General features: G+C 34.4%; 2 protein-coding genes across 2 annotated transcripts; both read right to left on the reverse strand.

The window, feature by feature from the left end:
- Positions 1 to 18411: 18411 nt before the first annotated feature.
- On the reverse strand, positions 18412 to 19158 carry N7462_008778 (Aminoglycoside phosphotransferase; the record flags this gene model as incomplete). The annotated part of the gene is made up of 1 exon (XM_057080493.1): positions 18412 to 19158. One exon carries the CDS (start codon positions 19156 to 19158, stop codon positions 18412 to 18414), a length of 747 nt encoding a protein of 248 aa, XP_056930821.1.
- Positions 19159 to 21916: 2758 nt separating this feature from the next.
- N7462_008779 (uncharacterized protein) lies at positions 21917 to 22589 on the reverse strand (the record flags this gene model as incomplete). Its single annotated transcript, XM_057080494.1, has 2 exons — positions 22472 to 22589; positions 21917 to 22417 (listed from the first exon to the last, which is right to left on the reverse strand). The coding sequence occupies exons 1-2, from the start codon at positions 22580 to 22582 to the stop codon at positions 21917 to 21919; spliced, it is 612 nt and encodes a 203-aa protein (XP_056930822.1). The 5' UTR covers positions 22583 to 22589.
- Between the last annotated feature and the right edge of the window lie 1489 nt (positions 22590 to 24078).

The following is a 24078-nucleotide window of genomic DNA, read 5'->3' on the forward strand; positions in this document are numbered from 1 at the left end:
TATAATTAACGCCCTATCTATTAAACCGTAATTTAAGTATTATAGCTCTAGTAGATAGTTATAATAAGAAGGTACTAGTACTACCGACTACCTAGTTATAGGTACTAGACCCGGACTCGGACGATAAGCAAGACGAATAGATCGCCTAGCTTAAAAAGAGTATTAAAATCCTTATAGAATAGCTAAACGCTTTTAGGGCTAATACTAAAGATTACCTCGAATAGCTCGATACGTAAGTTATAGTACTAGTACTACTAGGCGCTACTAACGTAACTCTTATACTTCCTAAAGCGGAACTATTTAATAGAGACTATACTAAGTTATAGGGGTTCCTTATATAGATAGATATATATATCTATATAAATAAAGGAAAGCTACCTATAGAACCTAGTAAGGTAATTTTTATATTAACTTACCTTAAGAGGAAGGCTTAGGAGTAGATCGAGCTATATATAAGAGAATATTATAAGAAGGATAGGAGCGAGTAGGTAGGAACTACTATAACGATATTCTCCTACTACGCCTAGTTTAAGAAATATCTTAAGAAGATATTCGGCGATATTAATATAAAGAAAGCCGCTAAACGAAAACTAAGAAAACTATAATAAATTAATTCGACTTTAGCCTATATAGCCGAATTTATATAGCACGTAGTAGTACTAGGATAGGATAACTACGCGCTAATTCTATACTATAACGATAGACTTAAATTATACGTTAAGGACGAACTAGTATAAATAGACCCTATCGAGAACTTAAATAAGTTAATTAAAGCCGCTATTAGGATCGATAACTAATATTACGACCGATAAGCGTAGAAACGAGAAGTTAATATATAGAGATAAGGTCGGAGTAGGCTAAGTTACTAATAGTTATATAGGCTAAAAAGGGAAGACCCCTATAGACTACGACTAATAGAGCTCGATATAGTAAGACTTCTAAGTAGAGAATAAGTAGATAGGAAAGAGAAAAACCTATATTTTAAATATAGGAAACTAGGATACTATATTAAGGACTACCTAGAGTAGCGTAGTTAGAGTAATAAGCTAAGAGAAAACTAGTATAAGGGCTAGGGAAGGACCTAATAGCTAAGAGTAATATCCGATAACCGAGGTAGATATAATATTATAGGTATCTAAGTATAAGAACTCCGAGCTACTAGTAATAAAGATTAGAGATAGTAGTAGATAATAGCCTAAGAATACGAATAAAGTTAAAGGGAATTACGACCTATAAAATAATATAAATAACTCTTCGAGAAGTTAACGCTAGGGTAGTAAAAAGGAATACTTTAAGGTAGAATAGACCTAGATCCGAGTAAAATAAGAGAGATTATAGAACTAGTATAAGAAAATATATAATAAGCGTAGACTAAGTAATAGATTAAGTAATTACTTAATAAGAAGATTAAGGTACCTAAGATATAGGTTACCGCGACGTTATAAAATCTAGACTTTAACTAGCTATTTAGAGATTCGTAGCTTACTAAGCTGAAAACGATAATAAAGAGAAAATTATAATAATATATACTATAAAATAAAGGACTAGGACCGAATACTCCTATCTAGGAAGCTGAAATATAGATATAGTAAAACTAGATAGAAGTAGTTAATATAGAGAGATAAGAAATCGCGAAACTTAAAGACCTTCTTAAGAAAGAGAGACTAGAGTAAGGAAGCTCGTCTACGAAACTACTAATCCTACTAAAGCGAGAGGGAGCGCTTATAAGTAAAGAGATAGAGGAATAATTCCTATCTATTAAGAGAAGCACTATATAAGGGCTAGAGTAGACCCGAGAGTTATCCCTATAGAATAGTAAACTAGAGGATAATAGCGTAGAGGATATTACCGGTTAGGTAGCAAGATCTATCGGAATACCTTTACTATAGGAAATCCCTAAGATACCTTAAGAATTCCCTATAACCGCCGACGAAACGAGCGAAGAAGATATAGAAAGTCTTAAGGAGTATAAGCTAAAGGCTAAGTAGATACTTAACGAAGAAAGTAAGAATAATATTAAGTAAGTAGCTTTAGAAAGCGTTGCTAGTATTAGAGATAAGATTAAAAACCTATAATAGATAGCTAATAAACTTATAGCGCGTTATCTAGGAGGATATCTATATACTAATCCTAAGTATATATATATCGGGTATACTCGATACTCTAAGTACCGCGAATAAGTAATAATAGGGTATTATAACGATAACTACGGGATCTATATATAAGGAAAACTCGACTAAGGTATCGACCCTAAACCCTATAAATAGATAAGTAAGCTATAATAGAAAGGAAAATTTATAGGACTCTAGATAGGAAACCGGAGGATAAAGATATAGCAGCTAGTAGTAATAATATAGGGTAAATATTAGGTTATCGAAGTAAACCTAAACTACTAAACTATAAGAGTTATAATAGACTCGGGGGTAGTAGGAAACTTTATAAGCCTAAGATACTACTAGTAGAATAATATCGATACGATTAGAAAATAGGACCCTATACTAATAATAGGTCTTAATAGAGAAAAACTAGGGTTACTTATTAGGAATAAAAGTAGACCTATAATAATAATTATTAGATAATACCTAGAAATAATTAACTTCGATATTACTTTAGTTAGAAAGTATAATATTATTCTAGGGATACTATAGTTAAGGAAATATAACCCTACTATAGATTAGAACGCTAAAGTAATCGACTTCGATAACTACGAATACTATAGGACTAGCTAGATCTAGTCGGGAGTCTCCTAAGAAGAGTAATAATAATAGAAGAAGAAATAGAAAGGACCTAGCCTAGGGAAAGTAGGTACCTATCAAGATCCCTATTTAGAGAAAGATAAATCTTAGCCTAGAGGTAGAGTATAGGGGAAACGTAGCGTAATAGATATTAGCGTATTCCTTATAATAGAATAGAGACCCGATATAACGGATAATAAACTATAAGACTACGTTATAATCGACTACGAATCGAAGATCTTATATATAACTAAGGAGGAACTAATTATACTAGTAGAATATAAAGAATTTAGAATAATCTTCGAGCTACTACTAGAGGGTAAGCTACTAGAGAGAGGACTATTTAACTATAAAATTAGACTTATAGTACCTAATACGAAACTATAATACTTAAAAATATACTAGTTATCCGAGAAAGAGCGATAGACACTAAAGGAATATATCGATAAAAACCTAAGGAAAGGTTATATTTAACTATCGAAATTATTAGCTAGATCTCCTATCTTATTAGTTAAAAAGAAGGATAGATTACTACGACTATATATAGATTACTAATAACTTAATAGAGTTACGAAGAAAGATTAATACCTATTACTACTAATTTAAGAGATTTAAGATATACTCGTAGGTATAAAATATTTTATAAAATATAACGTAGCTAATACCTATAACCGAATTAGAATTACAGAAGAAGACGAATAGAAGATAGTATTTAGATACTATTATAGTCTATTTAAATACTTAGTAATACCGTTTAGGCTTACCGACGTACTAGTATCGTTCTAACGATTTATTATAGATATACTAAAGGAATACCTTAATATATTCGTTATCGCTTACTTAGATAATATCCTAGTATTCTTATAAACCCTAGAGGAATATATTAAATATAATAAGATAGTATTAAGGTAACTACTAGATACTAAGGTCTACCTTAAACTATCTAAATATAAGTTCTACGTATAGGAAACCGGATTCCTAGGATATATAATTACTAAGGAAGGGTTTAGTATAGAGGAAGAGAAGATAAGAAGTATTACCGAGTAGCCTATACTACGGAATATAAAAGAAGTTTAGTAGTTCCTAGGCCTATATAACTATTACTAACGATCTATTAAGGGATTTAGAAAAGTTATAGTTAACCTAAATAAGTTAACTAAGAAAGATACCTAATAGGCCTAGACGCCTAAAGTAGAGAAAGTATTTAACGAATTAAAAGAGATCTTTACGAAACGATAAATTATAAAGATATTTAATAAAGAGAAACTAATTACTATTAAGATAGACGTATTAGACTATACGTTAGGAGTAAGATTACTCTAACCTATAGATAAAGAAGGTAAGAACCTAAAACTAGTCGCCTTCTAGTTACGAAAAATAAGCCCTATAGAGCTTAACTATAATATCTATAATAAGGAACTATTAGTAATAGTTTCCACGTTTAAAGTATAGAGATACTATCTAGAAGGAGTAAAATATTAAGTAGTAGTAAAGTTAGATTATAAGAACCTAATATATTTTACTACGACTAAAGAACTTATAAGACGATAAGTTCGATAGGTAGAAATTCTAGTAAGCTACAACTATAGGATTAAATATTATAAGAGAGTAGCTAATAGCTAAGTAGATACTCTAAGTAGAAGACTAGACTACTAAGAAGGAGTCGGACTAGTAGAATATATAGTATTTAAAACTAACAAAGAAGAGTATTTAGTATATAATTACTAAACGCTTACTATAATAAGCGAAGTATAAGAATCTGAATAGATATAATAGCTTATATAAGTAACTAAGAGTAACGAAATAATTAGTAAGCTTATAGAACTAGGAAAGGAAAACCTTATCTAGATAGATAAAGGATTAACCCTAATATACGGACTAATATATATTCTAATAATACTAACAAAGAAGAGTATTTAGTATATAATTACTAAACGCTTACTATAATAAGCGAAGTATAAGAATCTGAATAGATATAATAGCTTATATAAGTAACTAAGAGTAACGAAATAATTAGTAAGCTTATAGAACTAGGAAAGGAAAACCTTATCTAGATAGATAAAGGATTAACCCTAATATACGGACTAATATATATTCTAATAATACTACGGAAAGAAGTAATTAAATAATATTATAACGATTCTACGAGAGGATATACGGGAATAGAAAAGATAATAGAATAAATATTATAGAACTACTTTATACCTAACCTACGATAAAAGGTTATAGGATATATTTAAAGATATAAAATATACTAACGAAATAAGCCTACGAGGTACGTACTCTATAGAATACTATAAAAGAGTAAAATACTAACTAAACTATAGGAATAGATAATAATAGATTTTATTACTAAGCTACTAAAAAGCTAAGAATAGGATATAATCCTAGTAGTAGTAGATAGACTTATAAAATATACCTATATAATCCTAACTACGGAGATAATTAGCGTAGTATAACTAGCGTAGATTTTATTAAGAGAAGTATTTTTAAAGTATAGAATACCGAGAAGGATTATAAGTAATAGAGATAAGCTCTTTATATTAAAATTCTAGTAATTATTAATAGATTTAATCGGAATAGAGTATAGACTCTCTACTACTTATTACCTATAGATAAATAGATAGATAGAGAGAGTAAATTAGATACTCGAATAATATCTACGAATAAATATAAACTATATTTAAGATAACTAGGCTATACTATTACCGTTAGCCTAGTTTATATATAATAATATAGTTAATATAATAACCGGAGAAACTCTATTCTTTATAAATTATAGAAGAAATCTAATAATAATTAGAGAATTAATTAGAAACTACCCTATTACGGAAGAGGCCTAGTTAATAGTAAAGGAATTAAAGTAGCTATACCTATAGCTATACTAAGATATAGAGTTTATTAGTAATAGGATAGTACTATACTATAATAAAGGTAGATTAGAGAGACCTAATCTAAAAAAGGGGAGGAAGATTTACCTCCTAAAACGTAATATTAAAATAAAACGACTAAGTATAAAACTTAATTACCTATAAATTAGACTATATAAGATTAAAGAAAAGATTAGCGAAGTAAATTTTCGACTAAAACTACTAGAAAGAATAAAGAAAATATATCTAACGTTCTATATATTATTACTAGAACTAGTACCTAAGAACGCTTAATATAATAAAGAAGGAGAAGAAATTAAACTTAACGAAGAATTTAAAGTAGAGAAAATACTAGACGAGAAATAAATTAATAGAAGATACTACTACCTCGTTAAGTAGAAAGGATATAATACCGATAATAATATATAGGAGCCTATCGAGAATCTAATAGCTTACTAGTTATTAGTAGGACAGTTTTACTAGAAATAGAACTATAACTAGGAGACTATAAAAAAGCGTCTAGATTATCCTATACGAAGCTAGAAGATCCTAAGACTTACGATAAACTAGGAAGATCGGAAGTCGCTATAAGAACCTAATAGTTCGTAGAAAGAGTAGCTTTATTATATCTAGTAGCGGTACTAGACTCTACTCTACGATCGCTAAAGGTAGAGGCCTCGATACGTTCCTTCTCGAGACGCTCTAGCTCTTCCTTTTCGCGACGCTCGAGCTCCTTAAGCTTAGCGATATCTTTATATTTATAAGCGATAAAATTACCTACTTACTTTTTTAATAAACGCTTTTACTTTCGGAGACGAAGAAGTTTAGCTAGGATAAGCTCCTTCTCCTTATTAATTTTACTTTACGAAGCTAGTAAGCGACGCTACTTAGCGTTACTAAACGACTCTAATAGTATTTTACACTTAATACTATAACTAGCGCAGATATAATAAGAATAGTTCTTCGAATAGTCGGAACGAATATAGACGTAGTATAAGCGAGTATAACGAAGGTAGGGAACGAGAGACTTAAAGTCCTCGTATTCGATAAGCTAGTAAAGCTTATAGTTAGAAATACCTAATAAAGATATAATTAGGGAATATTACTAAGAGGAATAAAGAGAAGGTCGCTAACGAAGGGGACTTACGGCTACTTATATCTTTCAAGGACGAAAGACTAGAAAGAGGGGGAGGTAATATTATAGACCTACCCCTAGGATACTAATTATAGACTCGCCTAAACTAATTAGTTTAGTAATAAGGCGGTTAGATAGATTCTGCCGAATAATCTATCGAGATACTTAGGCTATAATACCTAAGTATAGGATCACGTAATAATCCGTTCTATTTAATAGAACGGACCTAACTATTAATAGGAAAGGTCCTATTAGAGTAACGGAAGAATTAGATATATAAGGATACTTATTTACCTATATATATTTAGTTCTTCGCGTTAATTTATATATTATTACTACGAGCTATATTTGTTACTTATAAATTAAACTTAATATTCGACTATCTTTAAGAGACGTAATACCCTTATAGTATAATATAAGGATATACTCTAACTAGGAGGAACACTTAGTAATTATTATATAATTACTTAGTTAACTAACTAGGCGCCCTTTAACTACATACGTCTTCGGTCTACTCTATAGATCCGAGCCCGTGTAAGGCTAGAGCAGGCAACGGTACGATTACGAGATAGATCGTCGGAGATTACGAGAGAGGTACGTTACGATAACGCACATATTACGTTAACTAGTTAGCAGCGCGTAACACATATAGTAGGTTATTAATCTTCTTATTATATAGGGATAATAGGAGATTAGAGTTCTAGCTCTAAGATATTATTTAGTTTAGGTAAGAAGATAAAGTAGAAAAAAGGGGTATACCGAGAGGAGAAGTAAGAGTATACTTTATAAGTATAAGAGTAAATAGGTATAGCTTTAAAGGAAGGGCTATAATAATATAAGAATCTTATTAGATAGGAAGAGTAACTTACGTAAGTCCGGCCTATTAGAGCCTATAAAAGCCTATATAAAGCCTACGAAAGCCTACGAAAGCCTATAAAAGTCTATAAAAGCCTATATAAAGCCTATAAAAGCCTATAAAAGCCTATATAACCCTAAAAAAATTTTTAACTAAAAGCTTTTAGACCTTAGGCTAAGGCCTAAACTCTATAGTTCTTTCCTACTTACTTTTCTAACTATAGTTAAAAAAGTAGGGTTAAAAATTACTTATATATTTAGGCCTATTACTATCCTTAATAATAATAACTACTAATATTCTAATAGTAGAAAAGTTAGGTATAGACTAGTATAATTATAAAAGTAATTTTTTAACTATAGTTAGAAAGTTATATATACTAGATTAAGGTATATACTATAAGGACTACTATATATATATATTAATAACTTTATATAGAAGATTATCCCTTTACTAATAGGAACCGCCTAACACGATAGAAATTCGCTCTTTCGTAGTAATTAAAACAAAATAAGCAACTCTAATATAGAATTTAGAGAGATTTCCTAAACTTACCTATTTCTTAGTAAGTATTAATAGTATTCTTTAAGATATAACTATAATAATTGTTAGATATAGTATTTAATTTTAATAATTAAGCGAAATTATAAACGCTAAGACCTTGATTTTATATAAAGATAGGCTTTATCGGGGGCCTATTAGGGGCCTAACGTAGGCCTAGTAGTCGGGCTTAGGCCTAAGGTTTAGGCCTAAAGCCTACGTCGGGCTAGGCTTTAGGCCCGACCTTGGGCCTACCGGTAGGCTTTGAAGATGTCTAATAATAATATAGCTACTCTTCTACTACCTAATATACACTAACGTATATTAGGCCGTCTTCGAAAATAGTTAAGACTACTAGGTAGATACAAGGTTTAAGAGGAGTTCTACCCTAGTTTTCTAACTATAGTTAAAAATATCTATATAAGATAGAAGATTTTCCGTAGTCTATCTAATATCTATTATCCCGACCCTTAACTACCCTAGTTTTCTAACCGTAGTTAGAAATATAGGCCGTAGGATAGTCTCTAATATATAAGTATTTCTAATTTTAACCGTAGTTAGAAAACCTCTCACTAAATAGGATTATTGAATATATTCTACCCGCTACCTATGGACTCTCTCTATACTAGGATAGAGTAAGTTAAATACTGAAAGATACCGCTATAATCTATATAAATTATACAAGTCGCGAGTTCCTCCTATTTGCTTAGTTTAACTACCCGCGGGTCTATAAGCTAGACCTCACCCGCCGAGGGTCACCCGCGGGTCGTGCCGAGGCCTACTTAATTCCTTCGATTTAAACTATAATCTTGATTATAATACTAAAACAGCTATAAACAATAATATTTAACTAAGATTATTTAGCAAAATATATATCCTAATTAGAGAAAGCGTCTAAATTTTATAAAAATAAGGGTCGCTGAGGGTCGCGCGTCGGGTCGAGGGTCTGAGTCTTGGACCCTCGCGAGGGTCGTGCCGAGGTCTAATCCTAAGCTTAATAATATAGGAAAGTCTCAGGAGGATTAGCGCTATTTGAGAAGGTATATTATAGAAGCTTAGGAGGTATTAGATTAAAGGAAGATAGATAGGTTGATTTTAGGGATAGGAAGAAGATTAGAAGCTATATAGAAGGGAAAGGGGTTTTATACAAAATATTAGTAGCTGTTCAGCGAGTTTAACCCTACCCGAATTTGAATTTTTTTTTAATAGAAATATATCTAGAAAGATAGTAGTATAGTATATAGTATAACAGATATATTGAATATTAGGGTAGTGAAAGTAGGGATAGGGGAAGTACTTTGAACCCCTATATAACTAGAAATCTCTAAGCGCTAGTAGATAGGTGAATTAGTCCTTCTAGAGTAGATCCTCTATCTCTATAGCCTATTTTTTCTATTTTTTCTCTAATAGGGAATACGCATTAATATTAGTAGGTACTTTATTCTCTATATTAATATTATATATAATTATTGGCTCTAGTAGAGGTAATTCGGGTAGATAGTCTTTAAAAATATTTCTAAACTAATCTAGACTCTTCTAAATCTTTAGATCTATATATATTAGCGAAGCGTTTTTACCAAGAGAGTAATTCTACCTCTTTGATCTAATAATATATAGTATTAACTACATTTACTTCCGTTAGGGCCTTAGAGGCGTATTTAGTACTAATCAGGTCTACTTATAGCTTAATTCTATCTATCTAGATCCGATAGGAAGACTAGACAATAGATATATATATAGATATTTATAACTAATATAGCCTAATCGATTTATAGATTTTCCTTTTATAGAAAGGCTTTACTAGGAATAAATCTATAGTTAAAAAGAGTTAAGATCTAGGCTTTTATAACTTCTCACCATAAATTAATATTGATCGGGATCCGGAAAGATCCCTATATAATATTTCTTAGCTAGCGTAGAGAGAACGAATAAGATTACTTTTATATTCCCTAACTCTGTTGTAGTTGGCCTAGTTTCGTAAGGCCTATAAACTATAAAAAGACCCTTCTAGATATAACCGCTACTAGTAGTACGCGATAGGAAACCTATACTCGATCTAGGGAATTTTAATTAAATTCCTCGCGACTAATGCCTCCTATATGTACGTGAAAGGAAGTTATCCTTCTAGTACTAAGGCTAGGGTAAGTAATTAGCTCTATTAGCTGTAACTAGAAGTAGGATATATAATTACCGAAGGACTTAGCTATATCTAAGTAGATCTAATTACTTACAGATACTCTTTAACAGTATAACCTAAACATTAAATAAGATCTAATTATTAATATTTAATTCCTAATTATAGATATTTTTACATATATTCTCTCTTTTTATAGTAATAAATTTCTAAATTATCTCTAGCTGAACCTTCGAGATAGAATATACGCTATTATATCTAGCTATAAATATAGCGATAATCTATTACTAGCCTATAGTAATAAGTATATATAGCTCCATATATAATTATTTAAGTAGATAATCTAAGTCTTTATAGAGTAATAAGACTATATAGTATATAGGAATAGTTAACTACTCTTTTGTATAGATACTACTAAATAGAAGTAGATATCCACTAGTATTATACCCAGTAATAAAAAAGGCTTTTAATTACTTATACTACTATTAAATAGGTCCTATTAAAAGAGATTACAAATATTAGTAAGTATAATAGCTACTACTAGGATAATAGAGCTAGAGCCTATCTTTATAATTGTAAATAATAGTTCTATAAAATTATCGAATTAGAAAGAATTACAATATAACGAAATTATCTATACCAATAGTATACTAACTAGCTATATAGTAAAAGTATAGGATAATTATAAGTAGTAAAAAGAAGTAAGATTGTTAATATATACACTAAGTAGTAAATAAATACTTATAGAAGAATCTATATAGATCCTAATCGCTATTAATCTATAGTTAGAAGTTATAAAAGCCTAGATTTTAATCTTTTCTAACTATAAATTTATCCTATATAAGACTTTCCCTTAAAAGGAAAATGTATAAATGAATTAGACTATACTAGTTATAAAGATCCGCAATTTAATTCAGTAAGGTAACTAGGAATTATATACGTTTTCACTATAGTTTAAATACCTAAAGAAAGATAGTTACTAATAGATTATAATAAGAATAAACCTCTACTAGACCCCTATTAACTCTTAAATAAACTTATAGACTTTTATAATATCTTCTCCTTATAGAATTTAGAGACCCTATCTGTATTAAGCAAATATAACTATATAATTAACCTTCTTCCTAATACTAGGGTACTATATAGCCCTATCTATCCCTTATTATAAAAAGAGCTTATAGAGCTACGCTAATATATTAATAAAAACCTTAAAAATAGCTAGATCTATAAATTAAAGAGTCCTATAGAAGCTTCTATCCTATTTACCTCTAGAATAGATAGAGAACTATACTTTCATATTAACTACTAGGGTCTTAATAAGGTTTTAATTAAGAATTATTCTATACCTCTAATTTTAGAGATTTTAGACTAGCTTACTAGATTAAAGATCTTTAGTAAGATTAATATCTAGAATACTTACTATTATATCTATATTAAGAAAGAAGATAAATAGAAAACTATCTTCTATATATACTATAGATACTTTAAATATATAGTTATATCTTTTAGCCTAACTAATACGCCTATAACCTTTTAGAATTATATTTATACTATATTATATAGGCTTCTTAATACATATATAGTAGCCTATCTTAATAATATCTTAGTCTTTCTATCTAACTATACTATATATAAATTACCTATAAGAGGTTCTTTAGTAATTACGAGATAGAGGACTATATATAAACCTTAGTAAGTATATATTCTATATAGAATAAGTTAAATTTCTTAGTTTTATTATATCCCTAAAAGATATATTAATAGACCCTAGCTAAGTTACTAAAATTATACTAAGATATCTAGGTTTTCCTAGGATTCTATAACTTCTACCGTAGATTTATTAGGGATTACTCCCGTATCGCTCTACCTCTTATTAACCCATTTAAAAGGAGTAAGAATAGACGAAAACTAGATTAAGTAGAGCTAAATCTTAATAAAAAGTAGTATTTTATTATCTAATTATAGTCTTTTATACTACTTCTTTAGTTCTTTAATCTACTAAAACTAATAAGATTAGAAATAGATATCTTAAATAGTATAATAGTAGGGATTCTATCCTAATAGGATAACTAAGATATTTAGTATCTAGTAGCTTTTTAGTTATATAAGTTCTCTACTACTAAAATCTATATGGAACGCTAGATTAGGAACTATTTACTATTATTTATTTATTTAAATATTAGTAGTACTACCTAGAAGATAGTATATTTCCTATTAAAGTATGTTTAGATTATATAAATCTATAAACCTTTATAAAATAAGGAAAACTTAATAGGAGGTAAGCTAGATAGTATTTAAGCCTTACCCTTTTTAACTTTATAATAAAATATTAAGTAGGGAAATATAATCCCGCGGATAGATCTTCTTAGCGATAGCTACTAAGTAACCTCATAGAGGTTAACCTAATTTTACTATTAAATTAATAATTAGCTAGTAAAGCGTAGATAACTAATTACTATACTATTAAGGTCTAGTTATTAACTATAAAGAAACTAACCTTACTTTTCCTATACTTTATAGGGTTAAATCGATTAGTATAATTAATTAGAGAGAGCTTAGGTAAGTATACTATCTCCCTAACGCGTAAGTATAGTTAGCTTATACTTCCGAATAGGCTTACTCTATAGAAGTAGGTATAGACCTTAAGGACTTATATAGGTAACTTTAAAAAGAAGACCTAGAGACCTAGCGCTAAAAGGTTACTATTAAGTAAAAGACTCTAGGACGAAAAGGCTAGAGTATTAGACCTAATAGTCTCTTATAATTTAAAGAACGCGTATATATCCTAATAGGGAGTTAGAACTATATTATTAAGTATTTATTATAATAACCCTCTTACTAGCTACTTTAGCTAGAATAGAACCCTTTAGCTAATATAAAGGAAATATTACTAGCCGAATATCTACTAAGACGTTACTAAGTATATATAGGATTATTAGGTCTACTTAGGTAAAAATATAAACCTTATAGAGAACTTAAACTCTTACTAATCCTAGTAAGGCCTTTCGCTAAATTATCGATAGACTTTCTTATAGGCCTCCTATTAATACTATATAATAGTAAATAAGTTAATATAATCATTATTATCAATAGATTTATAAAATAGTTACTATTCCTCGCTATTTTATTAATAATTACTACTATAGAACTTATAGAGCTTTTTTATAATAAAGTTAAATCATAGTTTAGGTCTCTTAAGAGTATTATATCTAATTAAGGATTATTATTCACTAGTAAATTCTAGTTAAAATTATATTATTAGTTCTAAGTTTAGCTTAGGCTTTTAATAGCTTTTTACCTATAAATAGATCGCTAAATAGAAAGGATAAACTAAATAGTTAAATATTACCTATAATACTTTATAGTAGAAAACTAGGCACTCTAGCTACTACTATTAAAGAATATCTATAATATCTTTTATATATCCCTTCTAGAATCTTAGAGAAAACTAAGTAGAAAGGATAATAAAAGACTACTAATACTAGAATTAGAGGATAACGATAAGTATAAAGTCAAAGAAGTATTAAAGAGAAATTAATTAGGAGAGAACCTTATTCCCTTATTAAATAGAAAGGCTAGCCTTCTAAATATAATTAATAGGTATCCTGAAATAATATAGGAAACGCTATAGGATTAATATAAGCTTATAGAAGATAAAGAAATAAAAAGAAGTTCTAAATATATAAATATTATATATTAGAAATAGTTAAAGATAAATAAATAAACTACTACTAAAAGCCTATAGAAATAAAATACTATCCTGATACTTACTATACTAGAGCTTAAATTTCCTTAGGGATAAATAGGAAACTCTATATAATACTAGCTACTACTATATCTAGATAGTTATCTAGATAAGCTTTCTAACCCTTATAAATAGTAGATCAAACCCTATAGTAGAATACTAGTTTTACCTAAGCCTAGGATATATATCTATTATCTCTAAGAAGAAGATAGAGTAGTTTCTTTAAGTAGAATAACTACTATTTATAGATAGAAGAACTATTGGGAGAAGGAAGAATAGAAGAAAGGCTATATTAATAAGTAGTAATAGTATCCTAGGAAGTAGTAGTAGAATATTACTAAAACTATAATAAGAACCTAACTAAACTAGTACTACTTATTCTTTATAGAGGAACTTACCTTTATAATACTCTTAGTACTAGTAAGAGAGTATTTACGATAGTAAGCCTATTTAGTACTATTAAAGGCGTAGTAAAGATCCTACGAAGCCTTAGCGATCTCTAAATAAATATCCTAGTTATAAGGCTAGACTTCTAACTCTCTAGTCTCTATATTTACTACTATATTATCCTAGAATAATTTTTTAGCCTATACTAAAATATCGGATAGATTATAGGTATCACCTAATATAGTAGCAGTGTCTCCGCCCACCCACACCGCTTCCGCGTTGTAGGTGTGCCACACACAGATTCAACACCATACATAGATTCAACATTTTTCCTATTTCCCCTATCTACTACTGTATCCTACTAGTATCTATAAAGAAACCTAGCCTATTCTGACGTGCTTCCTCTGCTCTATCTAATGATGCCTAGGATTCCTGTGTAGGTTCTGGTGGTAGTGATATTCTATACGCTTTCTTCCACTGCTTCCTTACCCGCTTCCGCTCTGCCTCTGCTTCCTTCTTATTTCTTTTAGCAATAGAACGATTTGCATCTCTAATAGAGAGTACCCCTGTTTTGCTAAGCGGCGTTTTAACCTAGCGCTTAGTGATTAGGCGCTGTAGTAGTTGTTAAGCTTCCCTAATCTTGCGAATAGTATCGTTTGCTAGATATAGGTTCTCTATAGCAATCTTGTTATGATAAAATAACCGGTCAAGATTACGTTGCTACCTAGGTGTAAGATCTTCTTATTAATATCTAGCAATCTTCTTTTGATTCTTCTCTAGATCCTGTATAGATCTAGGCGGCGATTTGTCGATACTAGAAGAAGATATAGTAGTTTGTAGTAGCAGCGAAGGTGTTGAATAAAGCGGTAGATCTAGTACTGTAAGATCTTGATACTCTTAGATAGGAAGGCTATTAATAACCTTTCTACTATCGACTAGATATATCCTACGATCTTTAAACGATTCACGAATAATTCGCTAGCTAAACGCTCTATTCCGAATATTACCGATTATTCGAAGGAACTCGGATCTTCCGATAGGGCTTCTACCCTAAAACGCTTAGTCGTTATTCGCTAAGCGGAAGTGTTGCTTATAGCTTAGAAACAGCTTACCGTCTAGCGGCTAGCAAAGATACGTAGTATATAGTAGGAATTCTATAGGTAGGATATTATTCTCTTCGCAAAGGTGTAGGAATTCGAATATAAGATACGAACTGTGGCCGTCGAATATTAGGATACGTTTTTCACCCGATTTTGTACGGTCGTATATTAATTCTATAAAGAATCGAAGCTATTAAACTGCTATACTATCGGTTATCTAACCGTTTAGCGATATAGTGATAGTAGTTCTTAGTAGTAGGTCGTCTGTTTAATTAAACTAAGATTCTATAAAGACCCCGTTGCCTTTAAAGATAAACTAGGGTTCTATCTGCTACCCGTCGGTAGCTATACACTCGATAGACGTAATATTTTCGCCTTAGTCTAGCTAAGGAAGGTCTACTACCTTCCTACTACTACTAGTAGTAGTAGTAGATATAACGTTTCTAGACCTTCCTTCGCCTAGTTGAAAGCCGTATTTATTAAAGTTATAGACTAAGCGTAGTGGTGTAGTCTTCTTGATCGTTTAGGCTAGTAGATCGTACTAATTCGCTAATACTGCTAGGTCTTCTACTAGGATTCGCTTTAACTCCTTCGTATACTGCTTAGTAGGCCCTAATTGAAGATATTTAGGAAGCCTATTAATAAAGCGATACGCCCACATCTTACTGACCGACGGCTTCCCGACGCGTTAGCATACACGATTCGCCTACGCTTCTAGTATCCTAGGAGTGATAGGCATATAGCAATCGTTTATATGTTGAATCCAGCGAATTAAGGCCTCTTCTTGATAGGCTTCTAGGGCCTGTTTAGCATTGCGTTTAGCTGTATTAGGCCCTGCTCCTTTTTTGATTCGATTATAGAGGGTGTGTCGGTTAACACCAAATTCGCGTGCTAAACGCGCTATATTCGGCTTCTCAACGCGTGATGCAGCTAGGCAGGCCTCTGCCATACGAGATTCATCAAATTTAGGCATATTTAGATGGTAGTGTTGGATAGGGAAGCAAAAAATAGGGGAAGTAGGAAATGTTGAATCTGTGTGTGGTGTTGAATCTGTGTGTGGCACACCCACAACGCGGAAGCGGTGTGGGTGGGCGGAGACACTGCTAGTAGTAGACTAGGAAGAAGTTAGTATAAAACCTAGTAGAAGGCCTAGCGAAACCTATAGTAGAATATATAGTATTCTAGGTAGAATACTAGCGATATAGGATAGATACTTTAGTATCTAAGACGTAGTTAATTAATAGAGAGATATCTATAATTAGGGATAGACTACCTAAAGGCCTAATACTAATAGTAGTCTATTCATTTGAGTTGGCGCTTTGGAGCTGAAATGAGCGATTTCAGATGCAATGGACGAAAGACCTTGTAGGGACGTCTTCACGGTCTTTGTCTCACTTGGCGTTGACGAGTGAGAGCTCAAAGCGGCCTAGCCAGCGCTTCGTAATTGGACGTGGCTAATCGAATGTCCGTTTTACCTAGCGCCCATAAAGCAGCAACCTGGTGTGGATTTTCCGGAATTGAACTTCAGATGAGCAGATCATTAGTAGCTGAAGCCGCCTAGACCAAAAACTGCAGCAGACAGAGCTTCGACAAGGCTACATGAAGATTTAATCTTCCCAAAATTTGCCAAACCAGCACACTTCTCCTTGAAATATCTAAAAATGACCAATAAGATGCAATCGAGGGGTCGTTTCAGATGAAAGAAGATTTTGCATGCTCACTAGCGCCCACGTGCGAGCACAATGTGGTCTAGTTAGCGCTTGATCATTGGGCGTCGTTCATCAAATTTTGGTTTCATCTTGCAAGTTGCAACCATGTCGACACTTTGGGCTAGATTTCGCTTTCAGTCAGGGCAATTGCGGCTCATCTTCTTATTCGTGGTTCTGGTCGCGCGCGCTATATCTCAAGGCCTCGGCGGGAACACTAGCTCGCTCATTGGACGACATAATCAACTCACAGGGATCAGTTTGCTGGTTCCCCGTGTATGTGGCCTAGCCTAGGATTAATTGGTCCTCGGGTATCTAAAATTGGACACTGCCTTGCCGCTGTTCCCAAGCATATCTTCTCTGACCCTAACCGCGCGCGTAAATACGTAGCTTCAGCCGTTTCTGCTTGTATTTGTGTAAGCGGATGAACATACCCTCATCTATTTAAACAGCTTTCGTTTTCCAAAATATTCGTCAACTACCAATCCCTCCTATCTTGGAGCCACGAATATTCCAGATTCCAATTTTTCAGCAAGCATTCAGCTGTTTATCAAAATGCCAACCAAAGTTTTCATTCTTGTCTTCGCCGGTGATCCGCTCGACTACACTAAGTATCGCCACACGGGCCTATACTTTGAGTTTCCTGATAGATCTACAAGTCTATTGCATATAGAGGGGTCACCTGGAATTTTCGAATTTTATCCACGCAACAATTACAGACCTGATCAGAGTCGGAGGCTTGTGAGACAAATCAGAGTGGCAGAGCTTCCAGATTCGATCAGCGAAGCCACTATCAGAGGTGTCGTTTCAAGAACCCTGGTGAAGAATGGACCTCAGGATATAGATTGGAATTGCCAGAACTGGGTGGATGACGCACTTACCCGGATGGTGAACTATGGGTATTTGAATATGTCTCAACGAGCATCGGCTATCTATGAAATGACTGATGCATGCTTGGAAGCGGAGGATGAATAACATTATTGTAAATGCCAAATCATGTTGCAGGTTAGTGGCTTACTTCAATAAATAAGCAGGCGGTTTCGCTAACGAATCTAGCTCTTCGATCTATTTATAAGCTTTTTGGGTATTTTTTGTTAAGAACAAAGGAGAGCTTTTAGTTGTACTTAGAAATCAAAGTGATGATTATATTGTTAATTGTTCGATTTGCCACTATCTTAGGTCTTCATGATATCCATAGTATATCAGCTAGTGGCTCAAGATGAGAGCTAAGAAGGACATGCCTATGTATTCTCTCTCGAATTGAGGGGGAAGAATACGGGATAGATATTCTGGCCAGTCAGGCACTGGTTTCAATTGCCGAAGCGCCTGAGTATATTCCCAATATGCCGGGTACCAACCAGCATCTTCCCAGTCGAGGATTGCTGTGACATGGCCTCCTTCGACGAGAATATTCCGTGGGGAGATATCGGAATGAGTAAAAACAATCTCATGGTTATCCGAAAGCGCATGTTTAGCATAGTGTCGTAATAAATCAGGTGCTGACTGAACAAGATCCCCTAAGATAAATTCGTTGAACTGTTGCTCAGAGTCGAATGGGCCACCTTCAATAGATATACGTCGTCCAATTATCGCCTTGCCACGTCCGACAGCTCCGATATATTCCCCTTTTAAGTTGCGAAGTTGGCTGATGTAGGAATGAAGTTCGTTGGCAATGGAGAGCTTTTGATTGGAATCCAAAGTATGCCACGCTTCATCAAGTCGCTTTCCAGGCATATAATCCATCGTAATAGCCACTATTTGGCTGTTCTCCGAACGGACATCATGAACTTTGGGTACAGGGATCGTGGTATTTGCTGCAATGAAACGAAGCGTTTGCGCTTCGTGCGAACGGATATTGCCCGACTTTATGACAAGATTTTCTCCCACTCTAACGACCGTGCGACCGAACAACGAATGGAGTATCTCCCCCTCTGGGTGATTGATTGCATCCATATTCAGGGAAAGGTAAAAAAAGGAATCTAGAGAATGAGTTAGGAGCGTCTTTGAGAATGAATCAAATTTAAAGGGCAACTGGTGCGAAGTGAACTAATTTCCAACTGATTTGACACGTGATATATGAAGCGTAATCGGAAATGATTCCGCGGCGCTAAGACAGGGATCAGATTGGAGGGCAGCCTAGACCAATCTCATAAGCTTTCAAAATACTGCGAACCATCTGACCTCGAGGATTTCAGGCTCATCGTGGTCTAACATTCATCATTTAACTATTCATTTGGTAGGTGTGGTCCGAGCAATTTTCGCCCAAGGAATGCTCCATAGAAATAAAACGGGGGATGTTAAATGAACCTGCTATAACATATTAGTCATACCTATATTGCTGCTTGGACAAGGCTACATGAGAAGATTTAATTGGCTGCAGAGAGTAATGATCCTTCCAAATTTAAAAGCAAGGTAGTTATTATAAATTGTCTTCAAATAACAACATTGTATCGCCACTGAAAGAGACCTGTTAGGACATGATGAATAACGATAAGAACTATGTCCAGTAGCAAGATGTACTTCTGCACGCCAGATCAACTTCTGACTTTCAGCCCAGACCGACCCGCCTTTCTCGGTGGTCGCATCCTTTGACAAGCTCCCCGCTTCCCGAAATATTCCCTCCGACCGTTGGAAGTCTGAAAGGAAACCTAACTCAGGGAAAAATTTGGCAAATATACTACAGAGGAAGTGTAGTGAATCTCACTTGCAACAACCCAACAATACATTGCCGATGAGCAATGGCCTTCCCCAAGCGTAAGCATGTAACGGATCAGAGTGAGCGAATTGCGCTGGCAGTACTTTATAGTTGTCCCGGATTTTGCTAAAATGAAAAATATGAGAAACAATATAACATGCATCAGGCTAATCCGAGGTTTGTTTTCCGTAAACTTAGTTAATCTGAGGAGAGAAAGCCTGACGATTGGATCACGTGAGGCACCCTTCTGTTTCGCCATGTAGTCAAAACTGGCCGTGTAGTGTAAGATTGAGATTATATGAAAAAAAAAAAAAATTTTTTCTGCTTTTCTAATAACGGCGTCTTTGATCTGTTTACTGAAGGTCTCCTGGCCTGGTCAATTTGATATTAAAGCGGGTTGTAGCCACCAACGGGGATAGATTGGGCAGAACCCCACTTTACTGGACTTCTCAAATCCGAACGTCATGTTTGTGCCTCTCATTGATTTTTCAACCCAAGCACCGGGGGCTTCCCATCCAGTACCAGAGGTGAGTACGATCTAAAAGTTCCCCAAATATGGGCTAATATGATATGTTGTTAGCGCATGGATCTTAATTCTCTATGCTAGGTCGCCCGTCTCGTTCTCCTTGTCCCGTGCGCCCCAGATATCGTTTCCGACAATGCCACAGTCACTTATGGAGGATTTGGCTTCTTTTTAAAAAACGCCAGTTGAAAGCAAGACAAAGAGAACCGCAACGTCTTCTTTTGTGATGATGCTGGCCTGGAACCTTTCTTAGTCAAGGCTTCCGGCAATTTACCTGGATATCTTCAAGGGTACGGCTTTCAAGTCTGGAAAGTGCTAGAAGAAACCAAATTCTTGGAGAAGGAGGGCATTGGAAAAGAAGGATACATCATACCCGTGATGATAATCTCCGGCCAGCCTCGTTTATTGTCCGAACCATCCCAGCCCCTTCTTACTCCAAATATCCCAACAAACTTTCAACGTGAGCCTGTTATTTCACCAGCTTTAAACCTTATCCTTGCCCTTCCACCAACTACATAGGCTGTCCTCGAGGCTACAAAGGTTGCAACACTGATTGAGAGTCTGCAATCCCGAGGTATTGAGACGTGGTATGGAAACATTAGAGGGTAGTCCGCAGGGGTCACGGTCTGTCGTCCATATGGGAATAGTTGAGGATATTCTGCGGGTACAGAAGTGCATGTTGCTGCAAAAGCCTGAGGAAAGTCTGCTAATGTGATAGTGGCTATCGTATTCCCCATCACTTGTTGTGTTGGAGAAGTGCTTTTGAGAAATTAGCACTCCTCTGATTTTTGGTTTGATAATGTTCACTTACCTCCAGATTATTTTGTTCCATGTTGAATAAAGCCCTGGTTTCCATGTGATTTGGATAGTGAGGTCTGTCTCTTTCACATTCCCTCGATTCTGGAGGTAAATTTCTGCTTTCAACTGTATGGGTTTGACCCGGTGGCATTAGAATGAGGCCTGGCCCATCTTGGGTCAGCGTTTGGGTGGCCAGCCCCTCGTGAGATTGCTGTATTATATTGCTCGATGAATTTGATGGTGCCCCATTGCTATGCATTATAGAATTCGCTGACTCCAGATGAGAAGTAACATGTGGAATTACACGAATTGCGGATTGGCGAGGCTGAGAGGAGCAGTTATTTTGAGTTTCGCCAGGCCATCTATCCTCGATCGTTCTTGAGACATTTGTCTCTGAAAGTTGATTCTCCATTAGTTGGTCCAACATGGCTTTTGCCGGATTGAAAACTCTGGAAACCTCATCCTCTGCTAATTCATGTAAACCTCGTGCTTCTGCTTCCTCCGGAAGCCTTAGACGTCTTAGATAATCCATCATGACGATTCGATTTGCATTCGTCGCTGCCTTGGGTAGTTCTTTTGTCCACCTGGAGTTTGTAAGCAATGATTTTATCATCGCATGGGTCATGATTACATTGATTCGCCACCATCCTCTGGAAGCACGTATAGTGCACCCAACCCTCCAAGGTCTTTGGCTATTAGACAGTACCGTTCTCCTCGGCCAACCCAGAGTCGTACCCGACTTTCGACGACAGGAAGGGGTCATTGCAGCCAGAATTCCTAATCACATGGGCTATAAACATTGAAGCATCATCGTATTGATATCGGGTGCCTGGCTGTACGGCATCCTTTAGTCGGAAAATTGCGACACATAAGATTCTTAGACGAATTTTTTCCAAATGCAGCTGTTCTTCGCAAGCAACAATGAGATTATAAAGAATGCTAAGTGGGGATGTCGGTGTAGGATCGAAAGAACTCTGGGGGAAACTTGCAGGTTGAAGAGCGACTGCTGAATCCGGGTTTTCAATTGCCTGGCTGTGGAATAGTGATTTACGTCTGTACTGCAGGTCTTGGACGGTTTTGGGGACTTGAAGTTGCCGAGAAGAGTCTGAGATGGCTTTTCTGATAACGGGCTGACGAGAGCGCCGGATATTGTTGGGGATATATTTGTATATACTTTTTGATACCTTCGTTGTTTCCTGCGGAAATGAGGCTTTGTATCTCAGGTAATCTTTGCACAAGGGTCAACTCACCGCATTTTTACAGAAATGATTCTCGTCCAATTGATCTTTGCCTTCTTTTTCAGCCTTCTCACAAGCAGCGAGGATATGGTTTGCCAAAATTCTGCTTTCCACAATGCCCATGTTGTAGCTTGGAAATTGAGTGGAGTTAGAATGATGAAAGAGAAAAAAATCTGTGCCATCCCGAGCACAGACCGCGCAAAATGGATGTCAACAGACCAGTAAATGGTGAAATATTTTTTATCCCTTACCTTTAATCGGCCCAGAGTATGTTTGAAAAAAGGGGAAAACAATTAGCATTCGATCTGAATACCTTCTTACAGCTATCCTTCATATTTCGAAGGATCAATTACAGCTATTGCCTTTACTGTAGTTCGGCTTACGATTAATCGTACTCAATCGCCGTTTTGAGTTGTATGCCAAATTGTTTGAGCAATTCTGCTAAGTTCTCAATGTTGCTCTATTATCTAGTATCTGAACGTTATAATATAGGTGGGCTGAGTAAAAAGTTGTGCGAGGCCTTGAATTCCCTGAAACTAATTTTCTGTTTCGTTATCGTCTAGTATAATTAAGTGTATTCTTGCGTGGATATCTAAGGAAATCTCGCAAATTCGCATCCTAGCTACCTAATACGTCGAAATACTAGGCGATAACGGATAGCTTATTAATAGTCGAATAGCTAAGAGACTTAACTAGTCGCTTAGCGGCAGTAGAAAGAAGTATATTATCGATTATAACCTTATAGAAATCGCGGAGTTTTTTTAGGGACTAATAAGCTCGTAGTACCTTTCTAGTATCTTTACTAAGTACGTTCTAGGAAGTAGTCTTCTAATAAGGCGAAGGGTCTATTTATAGATATAATAATAACTTTAAAGCCGATAGAGCGGGTAAAAGAAGAAGCTTAATTGTCATATGATATTGCAATATTAGACTATTCCCAACTCTATGCCTTAGGTGTTAGTTAGACACCTTATCGGTCAGGCTTCGTTATAACAGCCCTACTTCTCCCTAACATAGATATATAACCTATAAGGCCCTAAGGGTTCGGTGCCCTTCCATTAGGGATTCGTGAACCCCTCTCCCCTGTAGCCTTTGCTTACCTCTGTTATATGTAGGCCACGTTAGACCGTATATTGTAATATGATTCATTGCCTTTACTTTGGTTATATAGGAAAGTGTTGAAGCCTGTACATAAATTAAGGATTATAGAGAGATCCATGATAGCAAGAAACAGTGTTTTGCTTTCCTTACTTGACGTTTATCTTCCTACCTAGTCGACAGGCTTTCTACCCTGTACAAGTAATTATTCCCTAACACTAAGGACCGGGCCTAAAGCCTAACCTATTCGTGGGTTAGGTTAGTTGGGCTCGGGCCCGTGTGGGCTTTGGCGATGTCTACTAATAAGTTGGTTGATTTGCTTGGTGTGGAAAGGTCCAGCTTACGGTAACTTAGATAGAATAGAGGATATAACTAGCACTCTTGATTCTCTTTGGTCTATATTCGGCAATTGTGAGAAAAAGCTGTACAGCGTCGGAGGGTTGACGATTCTCTCGAAATAACCCGAGAGATTGCAGGGTAATAAAAGGCTTGTAAAATTAAATAAATCTCCCTTCTATCCT

This window comes from Penicillium macrosclerotiorum (assembly GCF_028827735.1).
Source record: "Penicillium macrosclerotiorum strain IBT 26536 chromosome Unknown utg000008l_segment0_segment0, whole genome shotgun sequence".
Classification (NCBI taxonomy): Eukaryota; Fungi; Ascomycota; class Eurotiomycetes; order Eurotiales; family Aspergillaceae; genus Penicillium; species Penicillium macrosclerotiorum.